Raw genomic sequence first — 25,902 nt, 5'->3', positions numbered from 1 at the left:
CTATACATAGTTAACACAAATGAAGCCCTAGAAGGGAGCGTCCCTTATTCCAAATTCCGATTTACTGTGTTTAGCAGGTCCTAAATATTGCGCTAGTTACGACACATCCTCCCATTTATGATTGAAGAGATGCTTTTTTTTTCTTTATTGCATCATCATCTGAGTCAGAAACATTACCCTAAAAGAAATACGTCACAAAGTTAGTATTTAGCAAGTGAAAATACATTTACGGTAAATTCAGAACGATAAACAAAAGCTAAATCTCTTGAAAGACTTGCGGAGACTCTCCAAAAGTTTGGCGGAAAACAAAATTCAGTATCAGTATTCTAGAATACATATAGTTTTGTGTGTTTAACTGTCACTTCTTGTGCTACAATAAGAAGTTACGGAATTTTAGCCTGAAAATTACTGAAAATTTTATCAGATAAAGGAAAAATATAAATAAAAATTATTGAATGCAAGCACAGCATCTTTAGAAAAATTTATCCACACATGGAAAAATATATTAACGAAAACTCAGTTCTCAGAAGAAATTTTGCCTAAGAAGACGGCAGACAGGACGAAATAGTTTAAATGCGGTTAACATGCAGCAACGGAGAGCAGTATCGCCTTCGTTAAAGTTTTAACAATGAAGGAGTTCTGCGCTGCCGATTGATAAAATAACTAGAAGTTAAAGACCGTCGCAAGGAAAAATACGTTCTTTTCTATTGAAAGTGATATTCAAGAAATTATTTACATAACGTATGCTCCTTCTTGGATGCCTTTTAAAACCCCCCCTCTTTTTCTTTCTGGAAGCTAAACAACCAATAGGACGAAAGAATGAATGCAATTTCAAACTTCCTGTTGTTAGTTTAGTAAAATCAATTGGCTATACAAATCTTCCGAAAGCCCTCCGCTTTTAGGTGAGACATACAAGTTCTTGCAGGTTGATTTTTTTTTCAATTTGAAGAAGGAAAACCGGGACAAACAGGCGTCCCGAAAGCCTTTTTCGGGACAGTTAATTCTTTCATTGGAAACCGGGACGTCTGGCAACCCTATCTACGATACAAGTAGGTACGAGTTCTGGGAGTAAACAAAATAGTTTACAGGGATTCTTAGTAAAATGTTGCATTATAAAAGCAGAATTATTGTGGTGTATTCAAGGTGTAATGACACACATCAGTGCATTACTGCTGCCAAAGATGTGAAAGTACCACTTTTGTTCCTAGATAGTGAGATTGCCGGGAAAATGCAGCTTTAGTGTGACAAAATACTATACAGTTTAGTTCAATGGGTTATCACTATGCTTTAGAAGTAAACTAATTCAGTAGTTGAAGGAAACATAAATGTGCGATTCTGAAGTACCATCAAAGTGCAAGTGTGACACTTTTACCCTTGAACTTAAAAAAAAGATAAATTTTAATACTTTGCTTGGATGTAAACTTTAAAATTCTGCTTATCTTCAATTCAAGACGACACCAAATGATTTTGTAATACTTGACATAGGAAGGTGTGAGTTAATTAGCTTTGCATGGAGCATTTAAGGCTATATTTGAGGTAATGAACTGGAGAATCGTTGAATTTATAAGAGCTCTGCAAAAGTTATTAAAGAATGTACCAGCATGCCATGCGGAGCACACCCCTATAGAGCCTCAGAAAATTATCCAATGAAGTTTTGTTATGTATTGACTTAAAATAGTAGTGTTGCCCAGTGAGCCATTGGCATTTATCCGTATATACTATTGTGAATTTAACGTGTCAGGAAGGATAAGAAAGTTCCGATTTCTTCGAGCTATCAGATTTAGTCAGACATGTTGGAAGAAGATAAAATGCTTATTCCTAAACTTACATTTTTTTTTAAAGCACTTGCTTCAGAAGTAGGACCTTTCAGTACTGAATTTCAGACTGACTCTTAGTCCATTCCTTTACAACACTGTATCGGACATGATAAGAATGGGATAGAAAATAAGTTTCTAAAACAGAAGTTTTTAGTTCTTCGAGTTCGTGAATATGAATTGATGTAGAAAATAAAGAAAATCTTCTTCCAGTGAAAAACGTTGACGTTTGTTTTGGTTTTGTTGGTATTGCTTTTAAGAAATGTTAACCAATAACTGATCTGGACATTTTGGATTTTCGCAGAAATTGCAGAAAGTGACTACAAAAATTTGTTCTTAAACTTCTGGAGAAGTCATCTTTAAATTATAAATTAACTAAAGCATTTTTGTGTTTGAATCTTAAGGTTTCTGCAGGATTTGATGTTGGAGTGATTCGTGTGAAGTCTCTTTTATCGGAACGACATTGGTTGGATAAAAAGTATTGACAATACTGTTCTTACGTCAGAGGGTTACGTCCCTGCATTATAAGATTTCTGTAGGTGGTAAAGGAATGTGCAGCGATTGGCAACAACTGTGTGTTGTTCAGTCAAAAGCAGCAGTGCTGTAAAATAGAGGAAGGAAGTGGAAGCGCCATAACAATATGTTTGGGAAAGACGAATAAGTGCGCGGGTCAAGATTGAAGTTGCACGTAGGGACAGTACACAACAATGTTTCCAGAGACTTCGTGATGGCTTTCCCACCAAAATGAAGCACTGCAACACAAGAGAAGCCGTCATCCGTATGGCGGTCCTTGCGGGCATGGACGAAGATTGATGCGTTGACACTATTTTTCACAATTATGCCTCTTTGACGGTACTTTAAAAATTATTTTATATATTTTTAATATCAGCAAATATGTAAGGGGATGAAGAGGAGGAAGCGCGCCGTCTGCAATTGCAGACTGAATATAAAATCCGTGCTAAGTGTCAAAACGAAAATATTGAGTAAACAGCCCACATATGTTACTTAAGAACTGATGCGACATGTAGCTACGCGCGTTCTTCTGGGGATTATATGAATTACTTCTACAGTGAATACTAGATAGTAAGTTTTTCACTGAGTGGTGTTAGGCACATAGCCCACATTTTTACATTAAACCGAACTTTTCAATTTTTGGCACTTAGCACGGATTTTATTTTCAGTCTACAATCATACAACAAAAATTCAATGTAATTGAAAAAAAGTTACAAACTTTAATAATCTGATTCTCTTAACACTTTGCTGCAGTATTGACAGACTATTGCATTAGCATCCGTCGTGTAGCAGGAATATTGAGTCACCCATTATTGGTATAACGCTGACTGGCAACATTTTGTCCTCGGCATTGTAACGCTTACACGACTGCGCTTGGTGAACAAACTCAAAAAAATGCACCAAAAACTGTGGCAAACAAAAGTGATTTAAGCACGTTTGGAAGGCAAAGAACGAATTTCAATTTACTCCCTATCCATTGTTACTTTTTCACTTCCCTTACAGAGGTTCAGGTCTCTCCGCAACTTGATCCGATAACATGTTTCTTCTTCTTCTTCTAATTCTTGTTTTGTGTGTGTCCGTTACAGCCAATTCAACGTAAACAATATCTAAAAACTCTCATTGTTTACAAAGGAAAATGCCGATAATCGTTGCTGCCTACGTTGTTTGCTAGAGTGTCGGCTTTAAACAGCGTTTGGAAGGCATCTTGGGTGTTGCCGTTACGACCAAATGTTTATTTAATACTTTTTTGATTTCAGACACATTGCATTAGAAAAAAGCAATTTTTCAAGGAAAAGAAAAAAAAAAATAGAAACAGATAGGCACATAAAATAGTCAGAAGGCTTCTTTTGCTATGATTCGTGTACGTCTGTTTTTCTCAATGTCCGTACACAAAACAGAAATTTGTCCTAAACATTATCTAGTGATCACGCCACGCATTGTTCCAAGTGATTTAGATATTTTAGATGACCACGTGGATCCTGTGATCCAGACCTTGTTTCCGTGATTGTACCTCAATTTTCCAAGACGACAGTGCGCCAGTTTACACTACAAGAACTGTTGAGGCGTTATTTTCTGAACATCGGGATGAAGTACAACATTTCTCTCTCTTAATCCCCAGACTTCAACATTATTGAAGAGCTGTGGTTAGATCTGGAGCTTAGACTCCGGAGCAGATCTCATCTTCACTGATGGAACTGAATGCTGCACTGTTTAAGGGATGGTACAGTAATTCGTTCATTCATTCATGACTTATATGCCTCCAAAACTGTCAGTCCTCCTGCCTAAGGGTGATCCACGACATATTAAGCAGGAAGTTACGTTTACTTCAGGTAATTCTATTTTAGCGTGATTAAACCTACCGTTGTAAAGGTTTGCTTGTTTTGTAAATTTCATTAATTTCACGCATTATAACGATAGTTGAATATGATATGTTTACTGTTTAGAAAGAAATGTAGGAAATAGCAGAAATCCTTCAGTGCCTAATTCTGCATAGGTAAATACAAGCTGAAATACCCGTTTTTCGCATGAGGAGAATAGGTTTATGAAATATATTTGAACTCCTTCCCCCTTAGGCTTATGAAATATATTTGAACCCCTTCCCCTTACAAGTAAAGGGTCCAAATGGATGAATCGAGTTGCGGGATAAGACTGAGTGTGCTTGATAGAGGATATGAAAATATGTATATTGCAAAGTTATAGCGGCTGAGTGCCATAAGAAACGGAGCGGGAGGGGGTCAAAGTTTGTGGGAGAAGGGCTATGCTATGTTATTGAAGTACATCAAATAAACTATTGAATCGTGAAAATAGTGAAAGATAGACAATGCAAACGGTGGTAGTTTCACATATTGGCAAAAGAAGAATGATCAGAGTAGTGTCTCTGTTACTTGTGTCCCCATGTGCAACATCCGGCACCCGGGCGAGTTCCGGCTCATTGAACCCTTTCCACCGGCCCACCTAATCCATTATTGAAAGTATTTCTTACGTAATCTCTTAAACTGAACTGATTTTTTTCCCTCGATAAGTGATACTCACCTTGAAAATATTCTCCGCATTGGAACATCTAGTGTATCACTGAACATTAGTAGACTAGTCCAGAACATGAACGGTCAAGTTTCCCATTAAAATGGTAAATAAAGAGTTTCTTTAGTAAGTAAGTATGTTGGTTACCGTCTTAACAGATTTCGTGTTCCTGTGATATTAGTGTACGATGAGCGAGTTTATACATTGAATACGTACGGCCCTCGATGTCAGTAAGTCTTGTGTGTTTGGCCCACTTCCTGTTTCAACTTGCACATGCATGTATTAGACAATAGTATCGATCATTTTTTGATTATTTTTGCATGTCACCCATTTTTTCACCTCCTTGCCGATTGCAGATAAATATGAACTTACGGGCATGGAAAGCGTTACTATTCATCTCAACGACCTCTAAACCTATAGATTAGACACTAATTTGGGTGTTTTCGATTATTTTGCGTGCTACCCCTTTCCACCCCCACCCCCTCTTATCCTCACTCAGATAATGCAATAAAAGCCTAAGTTAGACCATGGTCCATTCATGTACTACAAGTAATCAAATTTGATTTAGTGGTCTAGGAGGAATTAGCCACCAGCCAGTTCATGTTTATTTATCTAAAATATCTCCGCTGCCCCCTTAGAACGATTTTTTTTTCTAACGCTGTTACTGGTGTCCCCTTATTCTTAATGAGGATTTTATATACCGAGTTTAATCTTTCTAGCTTGACGCTCTCGTGATATACAGCATTATTGGCATATTTTTTTTTTTTTTTTAGCTCCTCTATGACCTCTATGAATGACTAATGTGCTCTATGACCGGAAAACTAATTTGCTAAAAAGCTAAGTTAGGCTAGGGTCCATTCATGCGCCAAAAATCGTCAAAATCGTTCCAGTGGTGTAGGAAGAGTTAACCATCAAATATTTTTACATTTCATTTTTACATACGAGGGAAAATCGAAAAGTGTTTGTGCCTTTTGATTTATTGCCAGATTACAAACCAAAAACAAGATATACACAATATTCTATGCACCTTTGTCTACTTTTCCATACAACCACCACTTTTGTTGAGGCTTTTGTCACATCATACCGCAAGTTTTTGGATGCCCATTGCGTAGAAATCGACCGGCTGATCACGGAATCAACGATAAACAACGTTCTGCCATTCGGTGTTGTTCGCATACCTCTGTCCTGGCAGAAACTTCTTCAATAAACCAAAAATATAGTAATCATTGAAGGCAAGGTCTGGACTGTAAGGGGAATGCTCCATAATCTCCCAACCCCAAGAGTGAAGTTTGGCGAATGTTGTGTTCACCACGATTTTGCATTGTCATGGAGGAAAACCACTCCGTCAACATTCCGAATACTCTGTCGCTTTTTGGTAATGACTGCTCGCAAATGGGACGTGTGCGACAATAGCATTCTGCGTTAATGGTTTCACCTCTTGGCAGGAAATCTAATAGGAATGATCTCCGACTCTCCCAAAACACTGTGTTGATGGGAGTTTCTTCGTTACTGGCTAACCAGAATGTTTTCACATCATGCTCTGCTGTTTTGACTCAGGAGTGTAATTCAGTATCCATATTTCGTTGCCAGTAACAATGAGGTTCAGGAAAGTGTCGCGCTCCTCGGCGTAACTCTGTAAATGGTTCAGTGCTATAACCATTCACGTTCTCTTGTTGAGATCATTTAGAAAGACCCACCGACATGATACTCTGCGATATATCAACGAATCGTGGACAATGTCATAAACACTACCATAAAGGTCATTGCTTCTTGGCAGTGGCCTTTAAATAAACACACCAATCCGCTTTCAATATTTCGTCAACACGCGTAATGTCCGGTGTCAGCGAGGAACGAGATCGGCACAATCACTCATTGTCCTGGGCATTTTCTTGTCTATTTTCAATTCCTTGCATCACCACTACACACTTCGCACTGCTAAACACTTGCCTCCGTACATCGCCTCCATTCCTCTGTGAATATCTGTGGCTGTGTTGCCATTGCACCGTATAAAATGAATAACACTTGGTTGCTCATATGGCGTGCATGTCTTTAGCAATTGATAACAGAGCAGTGCGGTGATAGAAATCGGAAGTTAACCTGGGGCCGTTCCAGGAAAAACATACCACATCGTTCGTATATCTCAATTTTGTGTTGCAATGTATGTACAATGATTACACGTTCGGGAAAAAAAATATGCGAAGACGTTTTAATTTTTCCACATATGTAGATACAACAAAACTTAAAGATGAACACGTATGACTAGACTGGAGATAGAACTATCATCTGAGGCTTACCGTGCCGATTTGTTAACCACTACACTACTCCGTTCTGATCCAAGTTGACTTAGTGAACTCAAGAATGAGAATATGCGTCTGGTTTGGAGAGGAATTGTGTAGCATCGTGATCAATTCATCGGCATAGTAAGACAAAAATCTGGGTTCAATCCGCGCTCTAGTCGTACTCTTTTCATAAATATAATTATTTATTAAGCATTATATATAGGTATTCAAATTCAAATGGACAGAAAGTAAGTATCGAGTTATAGTGAATCAGTACACGAATGATAAGAAGTTTTATGTTCAAATATGTTGAAGTAGGTCTGATTACAGTAGAATTGTCCGCTAGTAGAAGTATGAAATCCTATCTGTATATTCCTAGCTAAGTGAAAGTTCAGTCCTGTATCAATAGAAATAAATGACATCTCAGTAGAAATAAAGGACCCAGCTTAAATACAAGAGCGTTAAAATGTATGTTACATGAACCAGGATCATTATTTGAGATAATAGGTGCCCCAATATGGTTTACCATTTTGACATTTTTGTGTTACCACTTTGTTTCTTATGCCCACCTCTGTAAATTAGCCATTTAAGTGGCATTAATTTTTTGGTTATATATATCTCTCACAAGCGAGTGTTAAGGACGATGGAATTTTAATTTATCTATCAAATATTCTCACATAACACTTGTGTTATAAATTTTTATTGCATTTTATAAAAAAAATAAATAAGGAAATAAGTGTTGTGCATTAACCACCCACCGAAATAACTAACTTACATAATTTTTATTTCAGATATCGAGGATTTCCACACACATTACCTGAAGGAACAGACTTCGAAGCTCCTCGTTCGCATGTATGCAACTTCGTAGGGACAGTTTATAAAAATTCTTCCCGTGCTCAACTGGTAGAAATATTGAAGACGAATAATGTTGATCAAAAGTGCATTCTAATAGGAAGAGATGAGTATGTGTAATAAGCATAGTGTCAGTGATTTTCGTAAACATGATATTCTTTATATAAAATGTTGATTTATTATTATTATTATTGTATCGTTGAAAGAGAAAAATTCATTTTTAAAATTTATATTATTGATCGTAACTACTTCACTTAATTTAAGTTATAAAAATTAAACTTAGAAATTCAGTGATAAACTGAATTGAAATTTGTCGAAAGTATCCTTCTTTTTAAATAGTAATTGCCATTTCTAATGTACAGTTAAAGTATTCCACCAAATAATGCTGTGTGGCACGTTGCAGTGAACTCGGGAAAAATGGAAAGAATGTTAGTATGTTCATAGCCTGCAACAGGAAAAAAAAAAAAAAAAAAAAAACATTATGCAGTGACATCATTAATAAATTGAGTCGTATCTTACCTTATGTGTGGCTGCTTTGTATATGTCAGTCATGTTCCGTGTAGTATGATTTCACTGGTAAGCCAGTACATTCCAAAATGTGCCATACACCGTTACTCGGTGGAATGCTTCAATTAAGTACAGTGCATTCTGGACCTATCCTAAACTTTTGCAGTGCGTTTTTGGGGCCAAATATTAACATGCCTGCTTTCTGTGTGTATGGTCTGGGTTTAAATTTCCAGGACGGTGGTTACCTAGGATACTACCTGGAGTAGTGATTTGAGTCCCACTTTAAACATAGGTCTTGTTTCATATCGTCGCATGAGAACCAGAAGAATGTAACTCCATTTTCATAGGTTTACAGGAGAGGAAAATAATTGATTTTAAAAGAAAAATTTAAAAAATAATAAGATGGTAAAAATATTGTTGAATAGTAATCAAAGCATTACAAAATGAGTTTCAATACTACACAAATGACAGGATAGCTAACCAAAATAGTAATTCAGTTTCGTGCTAGACACTTGAAATGAGATACGTTCCTCTGACTCTGAGCAGATTGTTTTAAAGGAATTGTTCTTGTGGACATACGTTTAGCAAATTATAATAGTCTTCAGTTTTCTTATTACGAGCTCTAACTAGAAACACTAAACATTGACATCTAAATGTTAAAATAGCACTACTAAACACTAAAATAAGATTTAATCACTATCACGTTCATCATCACTACCACAGCGATTCACGAGCTGTGGAGATGGCATGAGTCAAGGAAAACTTTACCCACGATCCAAGGACCCACCACTCATCGTGACTCACGATCCACTTGATCCACTTTGACCCATCATGACTCACTGTGACCCACCACAACCATGATTCATACTGACCCACCACCCACTGAAACCCATCATCGTCAACTCTGATCAATGATCCACGCCCTCCTCTCCACTGACTAGAGTTTACACCTGCAATAAAAGAAAGTTGTGAAATTATTACTAATCACGGTTTGAATTTCTACGGTCAATCGTTCAAACATCGATCTATTACAATACTGGTGGATCTTACAATACCGATATAAAATGGTAAAGTGTTTGTAATGGGCCAAATTACGATGAATTTCAATTTAATTATCATATGTAATTATTTCCTTGTTGAATTATAGGCACTTTTAAGTGGAAAACAGGATGAAATTTGAAAGTCTCAAAAATCAAGGTAGAATAGACCAACGTGAAGACAAAAAACTGTAAATGTTTCCATATAATTTAGCATACCGTACAAACTTAAAATTAGAATGTAAGCTTACAGTATAAATTGTATTTTTCTCACAACTCTATGTCCTCATTGCCTTGTGCTCTGTACGCTCCATATAATAAACACAAGCTTCAGCAATTATTATAATAGAAAGCAGTTAAAATGCGAAGCACTGTAATTTTTGTTTCTCAAGTCTGTTTCAAATGTGGCTGACCCGGACCACTAAACTTAGTTATCCATTCAATAGGTAGATGATATTTCAGCTTAGCATACGAAACTGAAGCATTCGTCAATAAATTCTTAGAATTCTGACCAATACTTTGAAAGTGATACAAATTTTTCTAGAGTTCAATTCAGGATGTTTATTGCTAAACATTAAGGATAACTAAGAATAGATAAAAAAAATATTAGTTATTAGATTAAAATACTCACTTCCTACCATATAATGAAAGATAATTTCGAAAAATATTTCTGCATTTCGATAAAATTAATTTTGGAAAACATTTCAAAAACATATGTTTCCCCTAAAAAATGCATTTCACTTAGAGAAATCTTGTTTTATGTGAGTTCCGTCTTAACACTTTGTGAAAATTCAGTCACCTGGTACAGTTCGCGGCATAGAAATTGTTACACAAATTCCAAGTCCAAATTAATAACAAACTCTTGCCCCATTTTCTTATGCATCCAGAAATACATGTCTCAATCGATTAGTTGCTTCTAGTACGATCCAACTCCAACTCCTCCTCTCCTCCACCTCTCCTTGTCTAAAGCCCATTATACATCGTCATACTTTTCCATCAAATATTGTATCAAACTTTTCTTTGATGGTAATTTGGTCAAATAAGTTGGCTAAAACTTTCGCACCCATTGTAAACGATCAAATAGAAGGATGAATATACTTGCTCATTTGTTTATATTTTTTGATTCAATTGTTAGGTTACTTAAACGTATCTGTGTAGTTTTATGGTAGCACCTGCTGGTGTAACCATAATGAATAAGGTTGTAGAAATGAATGGAATGACTATTCACAGTTACTTCTGTCTCATTTCCCTCCTTTATTGCTATTCCCAAATAAATCTTATTTTCATGGTTCCTTTCTTGTTCAGTAAATACGTATGAATCTATATTCTATTTATTGGTCCGATGCTTAAATTTCGTCTAATTCAGTTAATTTTCGAGTAACTTTTGGGCACTGATTAAGAATAAATAATCCGTCATAAAAATGTTAGGCTATTGTTTAGCTTTGGGGGGCCAGGGTTTTAATCGACATTTTTGCGATATTCTATTCACATTCGGTTAGCTTAGGTTAATAACATTTAATTCAGACAGTTTTGACGAGCGAGCGTTAGCGAGTGAAGGCGGGTTGGAGTATTGCAGGGCACGTTGTTTTCTGTCTTCGTTAGTGTTATCCCCCCATTACTAAACAGTTACCAAATGTTAGGTTTTACAGTTATGAGAGAGTACATATTAAAGAGGTTCTGTAGGATATTAAATTCCGGAGGAATTTTTCAGTGTAGGGAACTACTAATCTATATTTAGAAATGCGAAAATATTACGCACTCTAACCTATGTGATAATATGCAACGTCAAGTGTTTTCCGCACTATCCTCATTTTCACTCTCCCTTCAGTCACTGATGCCTGTGCCTCTTGCGAACCCAACCCTGTGCTAACTTGTGGGTCCTATGATGTGCTCCTGCTCTGAGTCGGTTAAATATCATCCTCGCTTTTAATAGCCACCTATCGTAAGTATCTTTCCCTGCAGTCTCTTTTTAAATGGTATTCGTCCGATGCGTATTTACACGAAAGTCCTCGTAAAGTGAACCTGCACTCATGAATGCAACTCCTACCGCGAGAAACAATTTTTAAGACATTACGAATTAATTTCGTGAAGAAATGACTACACATAATAAGATAGCACATGATCATTCCAGGCACATCATATGTAGGCATATAATCAATCTGTACGCAATAATCTGAGCATGCGCCAAGGTAATAACATGCCAGAACGTCTTAAGAAATCATTTAAATCAAGAAAAGTGAATGAAAATGTTTCTTTAAAAAAAATTTTAAAAAATCACGGAATATTCTCAATCTACGCTAATTTTGGGAAGTCACCTGTGGTACTTAGCCCTAATATTCTTTAATTTTATAGTTATACGAAACAGCTTACTGCTAGTATGCATCAAAAGAATGTCAACTGCATTCCGTGTTCACATTATACTCGATTTTAGTGCCACCGCAAAGCGACTTTCGTTTGTTTTCTTTGATACAATGTTGGATAGAAATAGAACAAGTTCTAATTTAGAACAGTTGTATCAAATGTAACCAACCCAAGAGTTGCATACAACTTAGTATCATACAGGTTCAAATTCTACTTTGATGAAATATTTGATATAATATATGATGGAATATTTTTTTCGTCTATAACGAGCTTTAAGCAGTGTGTGACGTAGTACACTCTTTCCATTCAGACGGAAAAAAAAGAAAAAAACGAAATCAAGTTTACAATGGTATAGCTCTAAAACAGTATTTTTCATTCGTTTATTCTGAAATATCTTTTAAGAGCATAAATTTAAAAGAAAAGTCTCACAATCTTCCCATAGCTTCATTAATACCTTTAGTTTCATTCTTTCCTTTCTGTAAAGACTGCAAGCTAGTAAGATGCTCCCTAAGAGATCTATGAAAATTGCCAATAACGGCAGTAAGTTTTGTGCTTCCTAAAGTCTGTAATGCACGCACAGAGGTCGAGAATATCTACTGACAGAAATGAGTGTTATTCAATGATTCATTTCATTTCTTTTCAGTAATTGCAAGCAAATGTTCCAAGAGCGTCATTTGGGCAGGACAGGAGGGTGTAATTTCCCCTCCCTTGAGCTTCATAAATACATATTGTTTGATCAAATGTATAGTAAAACACTAATAAAAAAGTGAAAATCTTATGTCGGCGGAGAATCTCCCCCTTCCCCTCCGAATAAAATCTAAAATGAAACTGCTTTTAGCAACAAACCTATAGAGTTACGATAAGACACTGCTAGAGAGTTCACATTTGGTTTCAAGAGTCGAAGGTTTGATCTCAAGCCATATGAGTTCCTGGGCGACATAGAGAGAGAGAGAGAGAGAGATTGAAGTATGGAGACAGAGAGGAATGATTTATATACACAGATTTAGAACTGGGGAAAAATGATCGGACAGCCGAAATTATATGACGAATATTTTGATTTTGTGAAACAGAAGAAGGGAAGGTTTCGAACTGCGAGGATCACATTAGGCAGTTGTCGAATTACGGTGGAGAACACTTTTTAGAGCATCAGATGATTACGAATGGAGAGAAAGATCTTGAAAACTGAGGAATTATGGAGAGAAAGATCTTGAGAACTGAGGAATTAAGAATTTAAAAAATCTGCAGCTTCCGAGACGGGTTTCGAACCACGGACCTTGTAGTTATCGAACCATGACTTTATCCATTCTGCTACGGAGCACTCTATGTACTCATTCACATACGTTTTCTTTAGCTACGTTGAAAGCTAACTCAATGGGATATTCCAAAAGTTGACTTGGTGGATGCGCCGTTCTGATAGGATATAAACCTCTTGTAACTTAGTTACAATGTACATAATGAACTTCTCCTTGTTCAGAACACTTTTTAGGGCAGTAAAATTTGTTACTATTGTGTTAATTAGATTACATTTGATAGAACCATCTGATAAAGTAGTGCCAAACCCTGTGCGTCATTGTCTGTTAGGTGAATGGTTAATGTAAGTTTCTCCTACGTGTATGGTCCGAGCTTCGAATCAAGACCATTCGTATTGATTATTTTCTTTGAGCTACGCTCATTCTGTGCATTCCACAAGTTCAATTTTGAAGTAATGTAGTCACAACTAGTTTAATTCGAAATTACTTTCAAATATGATATTTGTTATTACATGCGTTTCTTCAACTTGCGATGTTTCAAACTTGAAATCTTACAACCTAAATGCAACTCATTTCCCTCCGGCATATCATCATGAATGTTTGCACAACGACGGCAGTCGGTCGTTAATACAAAATTCAGTTCTTACTGTTATGTATGTATATATATTTAGAAAGTTTGACTCAGAAAAAACGTACAGTGCAACAGTGACTCTTGGAGGAATTTTAAACGAATTTACTATGCGTATAAATTACCATCTCAACAATTTAGTGTGGGGGCTAAGACACTGAAACCATTCGAGGGAGGGAAAGGGGTTACAAGTAAAAAAGTTATATAATACGAAAAATATTGGTGTCAAATTCATGGTTTTCTGGTTCGAAGAGATGAATAGTGGCTACCAGATGGCACTCCTCACTTGTTTGTAGCCTTGCATAAATGGAAAATTGTTTTAAAAGTATATTTTACATTCAAGTATGATTGTTTTTAAAAAGCTTGTCCTTCAACATTATGTTTTATAATTATTTTCTACTGTATTTCTTATTTATAATAATATATTTTCTATTTATATTGTATTCTATGTTATACGCTTTTTATTTAAATTTTATGTCTTACATTTGAAGAGGAGCTTATGACAATTAAAGCAGCAGAGACGTACACAGGATGCAGGCCTTGGCAATCCAGAGCTCCTGCCCCACGAAATCACTATTTTTCTGTAAATTATATCTAATTTTAGAGATGATGATAGACATTTTAGTAAAATATGCCCTCGAAAAGCCCCATCTACGCCCCTGCAAAACAGTGACGATTTTAAAGAGTGATCAGTTAGTAATGCCTCACTGGAGCAACGACACTTCCCCAGAAGTCAAATCTCCGATAATTCCGAATGTGATATCAGTATTTGTGCATTATCACTTTTCACCCGCAGTGTATTGAAAAGCACTAAAAAGGGTCTGTTCTGAAGCCTTCACTGGTTCCCCCTATGACCTCATGCCAATAGAGTAAACCTTGGACATATCCACTTCTGAAATATCACCTTTTATGTCAGTGATACCGAAAACTATCCATTCAACACAAATATAGGATATTTTCGATTCTTTTTGCCTGTCACTCTCCCATTGTCAGCTCTATGCTAACCAAGGCTTAATTTGGACTTACGCAGCATCCACAGTATCACTGCACATGAATTCGACACCAATATTGTTCGTATTTGACTTCTTTTACATGTCATCTTCACCTCTTGGTAGGGGTGGTTTCAGTGTCTCTCCCTCATAACTATGGAGAAATTTCATCCAACGTAAGTGTAATTATAAGTTACCATTTGAAAAATAACTGTAAAGGTGATCTTTTTCGAAGAGGAATTCGTTAACTACATTTTCAATATCAATGTATTGCCTTTTTTTACTTTCCATGCTGAAAATAGCCAAAGGGCTCAACTTCGTCTGCACAATTGTGCTATGAATATGAGTTTTAGTGGTTTAATTCACTGAATGCTCGCTTAGATGTTGCTCTCGTCACAGGAAAAGTGAGATACAGTTATAAAAGAAAAATGAAGTGAAATATTTAAGTTTTACGTCCCACGTTTATACCGATTACGCTAATGGAGACATTGATGCTGAGAAGTGGATGAAATCGTGGAATAAAGAAGTGGGAAGAAACGGGAGAAACCCGAGAAAACTCATGCACATAGTGTTTGTCCATAATAAAGTTCATTCGGCGCAAGCGGGGATCGAACCAAGGACCCCATGCAAAATAGGTAAATATATAAAAGAATTAGCGTCTAAACAAATACGGAACACTACTATGAATGAAAGTTATATAAGATTAGATCTTTAGTTATTTCATTCTAAGTTAAACTTTCAATCAATCTTGTTCTTCATTACTGTTCGAAAACTTAAAGTTGTTGCTGCAAGGACGTGATAAATGCTTTCAGTAGACTTCACAGTCTATAGCTCCTTCACAACTTCCGTTTCATCTAAGGCTAAAGTAGTTGCATTTTAGACATTGAGGAAAAAGTGTGAAATTATATAAAAACCTCCTAAGTGGAATTACGGAACTTCAGTGGGCCCCTTTTTGCTGTAGGCCTCCCTCACCACACTCCCGTTAGTTACGCCGGGTGCATGATACAGTTTCGCCCTTTTGGGAATATTTTCTAAGGCAGTACGAGGTTTTTGCTTTACTGCTGTGTGAATTGAGTTGTATTTGCTAGAACTTTTTTAAAAGAGACGAAAGATCCTATACTCAAACACAAATCTTGTCTTTCAGAGCTCTAATGGAAATCGAAACGAATCGTCGTATACATGTTACGTTTTCGAAGAGAAAAAGACCAAACATTGATTGCACAAACGTACAGTGGTATCATTTGCATGCAAATGTATAACTTATAAAAGGTGTTGGCTTGTTAGATGAGGAGTTAGTGAACGGGATTCTTCTGCTGGTGGTCCTACCTTCGAATCTCGCCCATTCTTTTTGAGTTTTTCTTTTAGCTACACTGAGTTTGTGCATTTCAGATCTTCAAGCTTGCACCAAATCTAATACCAGTTATTGGATTAAAAGTAGCTGACATTATTTTCAAATACGTTATTAAATGCTTTTCATTAGCTTACAGTACCCAACTTTGATATCAACTCTTCCATCCTTCATTTAACTCATTTCTTGACGTGTTTTGTTACAAAATTCATGAATCGTGACGGAAAAAATTGCTTTACCAGTTAATGATGACTGCTTTGAAAGCAAGTGCAAAGTATGAGAATTAAATTGGTCATATCTGTAGTTTCGTCTGGAGAAGAAACAAACTTGTGAACCAAAGATTTAAGAAAAACTCAAGTTATTAATATAAACTTTGCCGAAGATTATTCACTTATATCATCATAAAAGAAATACGAAAGACGTCCTGAAACGAAGAAATATAACATACAACTTCGCAAGCGGAGGCAAAGAAACCTAACGTAACAAGACTAAAGGCGAATCATTTACGGCGTAGTGATCGTGGTTGAGTGGTCAAGGTGCTCCACCAGTAATCTGGAGGTTCGTGGTTCGAATCCGCGTCGGGCATTTTTCTTTACTTTAGGATTTTTGATGGCGGTTGATCGACGATGACACACGTTTTATTATATTCAGATATTTGAATACTCGGATGTTTCAATACCTGAACTATCAAATCTTCAGGAATAACAATAGTAATAATAATTATTATTATTATCTCGTAGAAGATTAAAAGATAGGAGCTAATTATCGCTCCGGTCATACCGTTACAAGCAGAAACGTGACATTTGGCAAGAATATTTCGGTTTTGTTTAATGTTGCCCACGAGAAGAGAAATTTCTCATCTTGCTTCTAAAACAAACAAAATAACATGAGAATTAACATTTTACATTCGAGACGGAACAAGGGTGACTCAAATTATCATGTCGCTTTGGAGATGAGAATCGATACGAGACGAAAAGTATCGTAAACATTTCTTGTCTTGTTACGATTCTCGAAATAGTTTATGTCCATTCTTTAAGTAACAATTGCTCTGTAGACTGAATCTTAGAAGCTTTTTGTTACTTTGTATTTTACAGCTCATTGAATTACGGTCTGTGTAGATATTTTTTAGCAAAGCTTTTATACTTAACTCTGCATATTCTAAAAATTAGTTCATTATATGCGTTACTGTTGAGTGATATTCAGTTATTTCTATTACAGTTATTTTTCTTAAAACACACAGTAGAACTCTTTCTACATGAAACGTTAGTGGAAAGCTTTTGTTTAAAATGTGGGTAGTTGCATAGGTGTATCTTGAAGGTACGGTACCCTTCTCCGAAATCCTTACGTTTAAGTAAGTTTTTCCAAATTTTAGGACAACTTTAAAACTTTTAATACCATTATTATTATTATTATTATTATTATTATTATTATTATTATTATTATTATTATTATTATTATTATTATTATTGAAGTGTTGTTAATTTAACCCACAAACACCCAAGACCAGTTTTATTCGTTAGCAACTGCCTGAACAATACCGTGTTACATCGAAAACCTGATAAGAAAACTGAACGAAATTCGTACAACAAGAGAACGGGTAGTGTGCCTGAAGTGGAACAACGGGGGTTTGGCTAAATGAATGATATAGATATAGCCCATGTAACGTAGTGAAAAATAAAGTGGGTCACTGGTGGCACAAGGAGCGTTTGTGGTTAATGATTCACCCTGTTCCATCCAGCTCCCGCCTAGTGGGCATTGTGCTGAATAAACACCGTGTGTGTAGTTTTCTCCGGATTCCGCTTCCTCCCAGTTACTTTATTTCAATATTTCTTTCATTCTCATCATCGACTTCTTCTGTAGCTTAGCCGACATAACCATTACTTAAAAACAAATTTTTGTATGACTCCTGTGACTTCAGTATCCCTACTTTCTACATGAAATTGACCTGGAAACTTTCCGTTTAACACGTAACTAGTTGTAGGGACGTTTGCAGAGGGTATGTCCTGATGGTCCTGATAATTGTCTCCAATCCCAACTATTTTGTAACTATTGCCTAACGCTAGGGGCGATTTTACATATTTTAATATAATCTGTCCTCGTACGGAATTTTTGTTCTATTATTATTATTATTATTATTATTACCGAATATTCGAGATCTCAATATTACGTCCTATTCCAATGCAAATAAGCATTCTGAAGTTAAGAAAAATCAAAAGAAATTTTTTGGACGCTCTATAAGGATGAATTGCCTTATAAGAGATACTTTGGAAGGAAAAGAGGGGGGAAAAAGAAGGTGTCAGCTACTGGACAATATGAAAGTCGAACTTTCAAATGCCTTAACAGAAACTAAGTAGGATTTGTCTTCATTACGATACATAGTAACACCCTTTCTTTAGGTAAAAGACATTGGATTATGTTTGCGTTATATTGATATTTTAACTATATATATATATATATATATATATATATATATATATATACAAAAAAAGAATAGTTCGTATTTACCAATTTTTGTTTAACGAATATATGGAACGTGTTGAAAATGACGAACGGAAATATTATTATTACTTTTAGTAAGAGTGGAAGAACTTAGAAACAATTCCACAATGTCGTTTCAGACAAATTTATGACTCATACTAGACCTTAAGGATGTCCGTTTTGTATTCATGAATTGTTTGCGAAACACGCGAAGTTTTCAGACAGTAGAGAGAATAGAGAGTGTAGACTGTGTCGTCATGATGTTAGAGTTCCTTCTGTGAACGAAGTCGTTTCAACTCTAACTTGTAAGAACTAGAGAAAGTGACTATGTTTTATGTTATTGTACATCAGATATATCAACTTTGTAAATTAAAAAAAAATTCTGATTTTCGTCGGAGGGACTCGAACCGCGGAACCCTGACTCACGAAACGACTGCTCAAGCCACTACCCTAAGACTGCTGTTTTAAGTAAGAGTCAAGAAACACTCGTGAATATAACAAATTCCAAACGTATTTTCACAAAAAATATGTAGAAAAGAAACGGGGAATCGTAATTCCATTCAAAAGTGAAACAGCAGACTCATAATACCTTAACCTAAAACGAAACACGATTACGATTCCCCGTTTTTTCCTACATATTTTTTGTGAAAACATTTTAATGAGCAATAATATGCAACTGTTTTTTGATTCGGATTGGTTTGGGTTAACAGCTTGAAAATGTAATCTTTACGTTTAATATTCCACGATTATGTCTGTTAGGTTGAGGAAGACTATGATTAAAGCAGGTGAACTATGATGGACGAATTGGAATGAGAAAGGTGGGAGTGTCCCGAGAAAACCCACGATCACGATGTTGTCCGTCCGAAGCTTACTTGCCTTGGGAAGGAACCAGGCACCCCACCCATCAGACAGTTAAGTAGTGGGGTCTCAGTTTCGATTTCCGGTGGGAGAGCCTTTGAAATATTGAATGTCCTCGATGTATTTGTGTTCGTGTCCCTCTCGTTCAAGGTTACTGGAAATAAATGTAAAACGAGAATAACCGAATATAATAGAGGTAAGTTACGGAGATACTTTCGGTCTTTTTCTAAATTTAAACTTGAATTCTCTGGACTATAATATTTTATCATGACCGAAATTAGTGTTTCATCGTTAATAAAATCGTTATTGGAATCGTAAACATTTGCAATTTGTTATATACACGAGTGCTTCTTGACTCACTTAAAACAGCAGTCTTAGGGTAGTGGCTTGAGCAGTCGTTTCGTGAGTCAGGGTTCCGCGGTTCGAGTCCCTCCGACGAAATTCAGAAAAATTTTATAATATAGAAAGTTGATATTTCTGATGTGCTATAACAAAATAGTCAATTTCTCTCGTTCTAAAAGTTAGAGTTGAAACGACTTCGTTCACAGGGGGAAAACTAACAACATGACGTCACAGTCTACACTCTCGATTCCTACTGTCTGAAAACTTCGCGTGTTTCGCAAACAATTCGTAAATACAAAACGATCATCCTCAAGGCCTAGTATGAGTCATAAATTTGTCTGAAACGACATTGTGGAATTGTTTCTAAGTTCTTCCACTCTTACTAAAAGTAATAATAATATTTCCGTTTGTCATTTTCAACACGTTCCATATATTCGTTAAACAAAAATTGGTAAATACGAACTATTCTTTTTGTATATATATATATATATATATATATATATATATATATATATATTGTTAAAATATCAATATAACGCAAACATAATCCAATGTCTTTTACCCAAAGAAAGGGTGTTACTATGTATTGTGATGAAGACAAATCCTACTTAGTTTCTGTTAAGGCAATTGAAGATTCGATTTTCACATTGTCCAGTAGCTGACACCTTCTTTACCCCCCTCAGAGGGTCCAAAATATTTCTTTTGATTTTTCTTACTTCAGTATGCTTATTTACATTGGAATAGGACGTAATATTGAGGTCGCAAATATTCAGTAATAATAATAATAATATTAATAATAATAATAATGGTATTAAAAGTTTTAAAATTGCCCTAAAATTTGGAAAAACTTACTTAAACGTAGGGATTTCGGAGAAGGGGTTCCATACCTTCAAGATACACCTATGCAACTCCCCACATTTTAAACAAAAGCTTTCCACTAACGTTTCATGTAGAAAGTGTTCTACTGTATGTTTTAAGAAAAGTAACTGTAATAGAAATAATTGAATATCGCTCAACAGTCAGGCATATAATATACTAATTTTTAGGATATGCAGAGTTAAGTATAAAAGCTTTGCTAAAAAAATACCTACGCAGACCATAATTCAATGAGCTGTAAAATACAGAGTAACAAAAAGCTTATAATATTCAGTCTACAGAGCAATTGTTACTTAAAGAATGGACATACACTATTTCGAGAATCGTAAAAAGACGAGAAAAGTTTATGATACTTTTCGTCTCGTCTCGATTCTCATCTCCAAAGCGACATGATAATTTGATTCACCCTTGTTCCGTCTCGAATGTAAAATGTTAATTCTGATGTTAGTTCGTTTGTTTTAGAAACAAGATGAGAAATTTCTCTTCTCGTGGGCAACATTAAACAAAACCGAAATATTCTTGCCAAATGTCACGTTTCTGCTTGTAACGGTATGACCGGAGCGATAATTAGCTCCTATCTTTTAATCTTCTACGAGATAATAATAATTATTATTGTTACTATTATTATTCCTGAATATTTGATAGTTCAAGTATTGAAATATCCGAGTATTCAAGTATCTGAATATAATAAAACGTGTGTCATCGTCGATCAATCGCCATCAAAAATCCTAAAGTAAAAAAAATGCCCGACGCGGATTCGAACCACGAACCTCCAGATTACTTGTGGAGCGCCCTGACCACTCAACCACGATCACTACGCCGTAAATCCGTCTTTAGTCTTGTTTCGTTAGGTTTCTTTGCCTCCGCTTGCGAAGTTGTATGTTATATTTCTTCGTTTCAGAACGTCTTTCGTATTTCTTTTATGATGACATAAGTGAATAATCTTCGGCAAAGTTTATATTAATAACTTGAGTTGTTCTTAAACCTTTGGTTCACAAGTTTGTTTCTTCTTCACGCGAAACTACAGATATGACCAATTTAATTCTCATACTTTGCACTTGCTTTCAAAGCAGTCACCATTAACTGGTAAAGCAATTTTTCTGTTACGATTTATGAATATTGTAACAAAACACTTCAAGAAATGAGTTAAATGAAGGATAGAAGAGTTAATATCAAAGTTGAGTACTGTAAGCTAATGAAAAGCATTTAATAACGTATTTGAAAATAATGTCAGCTACTTTTAATTCACTAACTGGTATTAGATTTGGTTCAAGCTTGAAGATCTGGAATGCACAAACTCAGTGTAGCTAAAAGAAAAACTCAAAAAGAGTGGACGAGATTCGAAGGTAGGACCACCAGCAGAAGAATCCCGTTCACTAACTCCTCATCTAACAAGCCAACACCTTTTATAAGTTATACATTTGCATGCAAATGATACCATTATACGTTTGTGCAATCAATGTTTGGTCTTTTTCTCTTCGAAAACGTAACATGTATACGACGATTCGTTTCGTTTTCCATTAGAGCTCTGAAAGGCATGGTTTGTGTTTGAGTATAGGATCTTTCGTCTCCTTTAAAAAACAGTTCTAGCATATACAACTCAGTTCTCACAACAGTAAAACAAAAACCTCGTACTGCCTTAGAAAATATTCCCAAAAGGGGGAAACTGTATCATGCACCCGGCGTAACTAACGGGAGTGTGGTGAGGGAGGCCTACAGCAAAAAGGGGCCCACTGAAGTTCCGTAATTCCACTTAGGAGGTTTTTATATAATTTCATACTTTTTCCTCAATGTCTAAAATGCAACTACTTTAGCCTTAGATGAAACGGGAGTTGTGAAGGAGCTATAGACTGTGAAGTCTACTGAAAGCATTTATCACGTCCTTGCAGCAACAACTTTAAGTTTTCGAACAGTAATGAAGAACAAGATTGATTGAAAGTTTAACTTAGAATGAAATAACTAAAGATCTAATCTTATATAACTCATTCATAGTAGTGTTCCGTATTTGTTTAGACGCCTATTCTTTTATGACTTTACCTATTTTGCATGGGGTCCTTGGTTCGATCCCCGCTTGCGCCGAATGAACTTTATTATGGACAAACTCTCTGTGCATGAGTTTTCTCGGGTTTCTCCCGTTTCCTGCCACTTCTTCATTCCACGATTTCATCCATTTCTCAGCATCAATGTCTCCATTAGCGTAATCGGTATAATCGTCTCACTTTTCCTGTTACGAGAGCAACATCTAAGCGAGCATTCAGCAGGGTTTGCCCAAGTGGGCCCAGCCCGAAAAAACCCGGTGGATTTTTTCGGGTTGGACCCACCTGAAAAAGCTCACTTTAAAACCCACCTGGGTTTTTGACCTATTTGTTAGTATATTATTGATACAACTAAGGTGATCACATTGTAAGTGATTTTTATCAAATTTTAGACTTTCCTTGGGCGAATTAGAGGTGTTCAAATTAATGTATGGATTATGCTTATAGCCTATTTGAACTAAAATAAGCAATTTTGTACTTTAGAAAATATTTTCCGTGAATAGTATGCTCGTCGACTTGTCAACACCGAAGGACATTATCACTCATACGTTTGACGGGTTTAAGGTCATAGGTGCCGGTACTAATAGTACATATGTAAATACATTAGTAAAACTATTAGTATTATTTCTTACCTTTGATGTAAAACACAAGGTTCTTCAACTAAAATTTGGTTTTCCAACAATAACAGTTTAATTCAGTCATTTGTTGCTACTCTTCAAATAAGCATTCTGTAGAACCAACACCAGCAATAGCGTAAAAATCCTTGTCAAATTTAAGAAGCTTAATGCTCGGGGTTTCGAAGACTATGTAACGCTTACTATTTCAAGTGCTGAGTTCAAATTTCTGTACTAGTGGAAGTTTTGATGTACACGCCGTGAAAGAAGTACTCGAGAAATTCCAGAATTAAATGCAGAAATATCGGAAATAAATATTTCAACAATAAAACTATTTATTTCACGCTTAAGCCTGCCATATGTCCCGTAAAAAACGGGAGTCCCCCGCGTCCCCGTAAATTTAGTTGGGACAGGGAAATATCCCTATTTTAACTCCGTTCCATTTCTGCTATCAATATCAGCTTATTCAAAACGTAAAAAACAAAAAAATTCTGACATGGTTGGGAATCCTGTAAGCGAGCGAAATTTGCAATGCTACTTTTACCATTGCACTTGATGGAAACTCGGATACTCTCCGCAACATATATATATATATATATATATATATATATATATATATATAAAAAAGGCTTTGAGTGTTTCTACATTTACAAAAAGGGAAGATGACTAACCTTTTCTTCAGCAACACATTAGATAAGTTAACAAGAATTATAATCTTTTTCAGAGACTAGGGGCACAGATTTGTGCTTTGGTCTAGGTCTTAGAAAAATGTAAATCCGGTCCTGACAATTACAGACGACACAAGGAGAAAAATCAGATTTTCATCAGATTAAATTGACGAACGTAATTTCTGCAGATACAGCCATGTAAATAAATATTGCTAAACGCACAAAAATATTGAAAGCAGATTGTACCACTGATTTAAATAATTTGCATATTGTTTTTCTGTAAAGCATTTTTATAGCACATGAAGTTTCGCCTATTATATTATAGAAAAAAAATGAAATCTTTTAGTTTTCGTCTCACGGTTATGCCTGTTATGCTCAAGGTGACGGTGATGATGAGAAATGAATGAAATGACAGAATGAAGAAAGTGAGAAAAAACGTGAGAATCTCGAGAAAACCCACGCACAAGGTGTTTGTCCACCACAAAGCTCACTTGGCGCGAGCTAGGATCGAACTAGGAACCCCATGCACTAAAGGTGAACGCTCTACCATTGAGCCACCGCGGCCTATTATACTTTTGTTCATAACCAGACTCCAGTTCATTGCATTGTGTTGGAAACTTGAGAAAGGGGGGATCTGAGGTGTCCCGTATTCTCATGGAGAAAATATGGCAGGTTTATTTACGCTGGAAGATGTTAATTTCATATAAGACATTTTAAAACATTTATTTATTTCATACAACATTAATTGTATCTTTGTTTTAAATTAATAGACCCCTTTTGGTATTCATATTTGGCGAACGTCAGTCAGGCTTCTGGATGACTTGATCTACATTTGTTAGTTTGTCTGCCGAGCTCCTTCATGGCTATGCGGTTAGTGTACATGTCTTCGGCGTGGGACCCGGGTTTGCCTCCCAGAGGAAGCTCATGTGGTTCGGATTCCACGTTAATCAGTAGGTCCCGTCTCATATAGCCTCGCTGCTGAAAGGGAAGTTAAACACAAAATCAACTCAACTCGTTTGTCTGCCTCTACCACACACACTGCAGGGTACAACTTTGGGCCTTTTAAGTTAAAATTTTTCAGAATACAAGCACGAGACACACTAAATTTTTTGTATAGATTTTGGCGGCATACCAACGTAAAATATCAAAATGGCGGCCATTTTTTCAAAACAGCGATTATCCACGCTACGAAGCGCAATTTTCAGTCTTTTAAGTTGAAATTTTGACGGTGGAAGCACGAGATAAGCTAAATTTGCTGTATACATTTTCTCGGCGATCGAATGTAAAATTTCAAAATGGCGGCCATTTTTTCCAAAACAGCAGTAAGTAGAAAATTGTTGCAAGTTGTGACAAGACAATCTTGAAATATAAATCACATTTTAACACTTTTACCCCAAAGACATCGAAATATTTCGAAAAAACCCGATTAAACCCGAAAAAACCCAATTAAACCCGAAAAAACCCATATGGGCCCAGGTGGGTTGGGCTTTTTCAAAAAAGCCCGGTTTTTTTCAAACCCTGGCATTCAGTGAATTAAACCACTAAAACCTATATTTATAGCACAACTGTATAGATCACCTGAACAGTAATTTTTCAAATGGTAATTTATAATTATACTTACGTTGGATGAAATTTCTCCATAGTTATGAGGGAGAGACACTGAAACCACCCCTACCAAGAAGTGAAGATGACATGTAAAAGAAGTCAAATAAGAACGATATTAATGTCGAATTCATGTGCAAAGATGAACAGTGACCCTGTGGATGCTGCGTAAGTCCAAATTAAGCTTTGGTTGGCATGGAGTTGACAATGGGAGAGTGACATGTAAAAAGAATCGAAAATATCCTATATTTTAACAAAAAGTCTTACTATCCTATATTTGTGTCGAATGGATAGTTTTCGGTATCACTGACATAAGAGGTGATATTTCAG

At 35.9% G+C, this 25,902-nt stretch overlaps 1 protein-coding gene across 2 annotated transcripts in view; it reads left to right on the top strand.

Annotated features, from left to right (window-relative positions):
* LOC145688457 (ribitol-5-phosphate xylosyltransferase 1-like) overlaps positions 1–25,902 on the top strand; it is an 85,195-nt gene that overhangs the window by 39,864 nt on the left and 19,429 nt on the right. For both annotated transcript variants that reach the window (XM_081762712.1, XM_081762713.1), the window contains exon 3: positions 7,918–8,088. In XM_081762712.1, the coding sequence (XP_081618838.1) occupies positions 7,918–8,088 (171 nt within the window). The remainder of the gene's footprint in view (positions 1–7,917; positions 8,089–25,902) is intronic.

The sequence above is a fragment of the Thermobia domestica genome, chromosome 6 (genome assembly GCF_964235325.1).
Source record: "Thermobia domestica chromosome 6, izTheDome1.hap1.1, whole genome shotgun sequence".
NCBI lineage: Eukaryota > Metazoa > Arthropoda > Insecta > Zygentoma > Lepismatidae > Thermobia > Thermobia domestica.
This window is presented reverse-complemented; position numbering and strand designations above follow the sequence as displayed.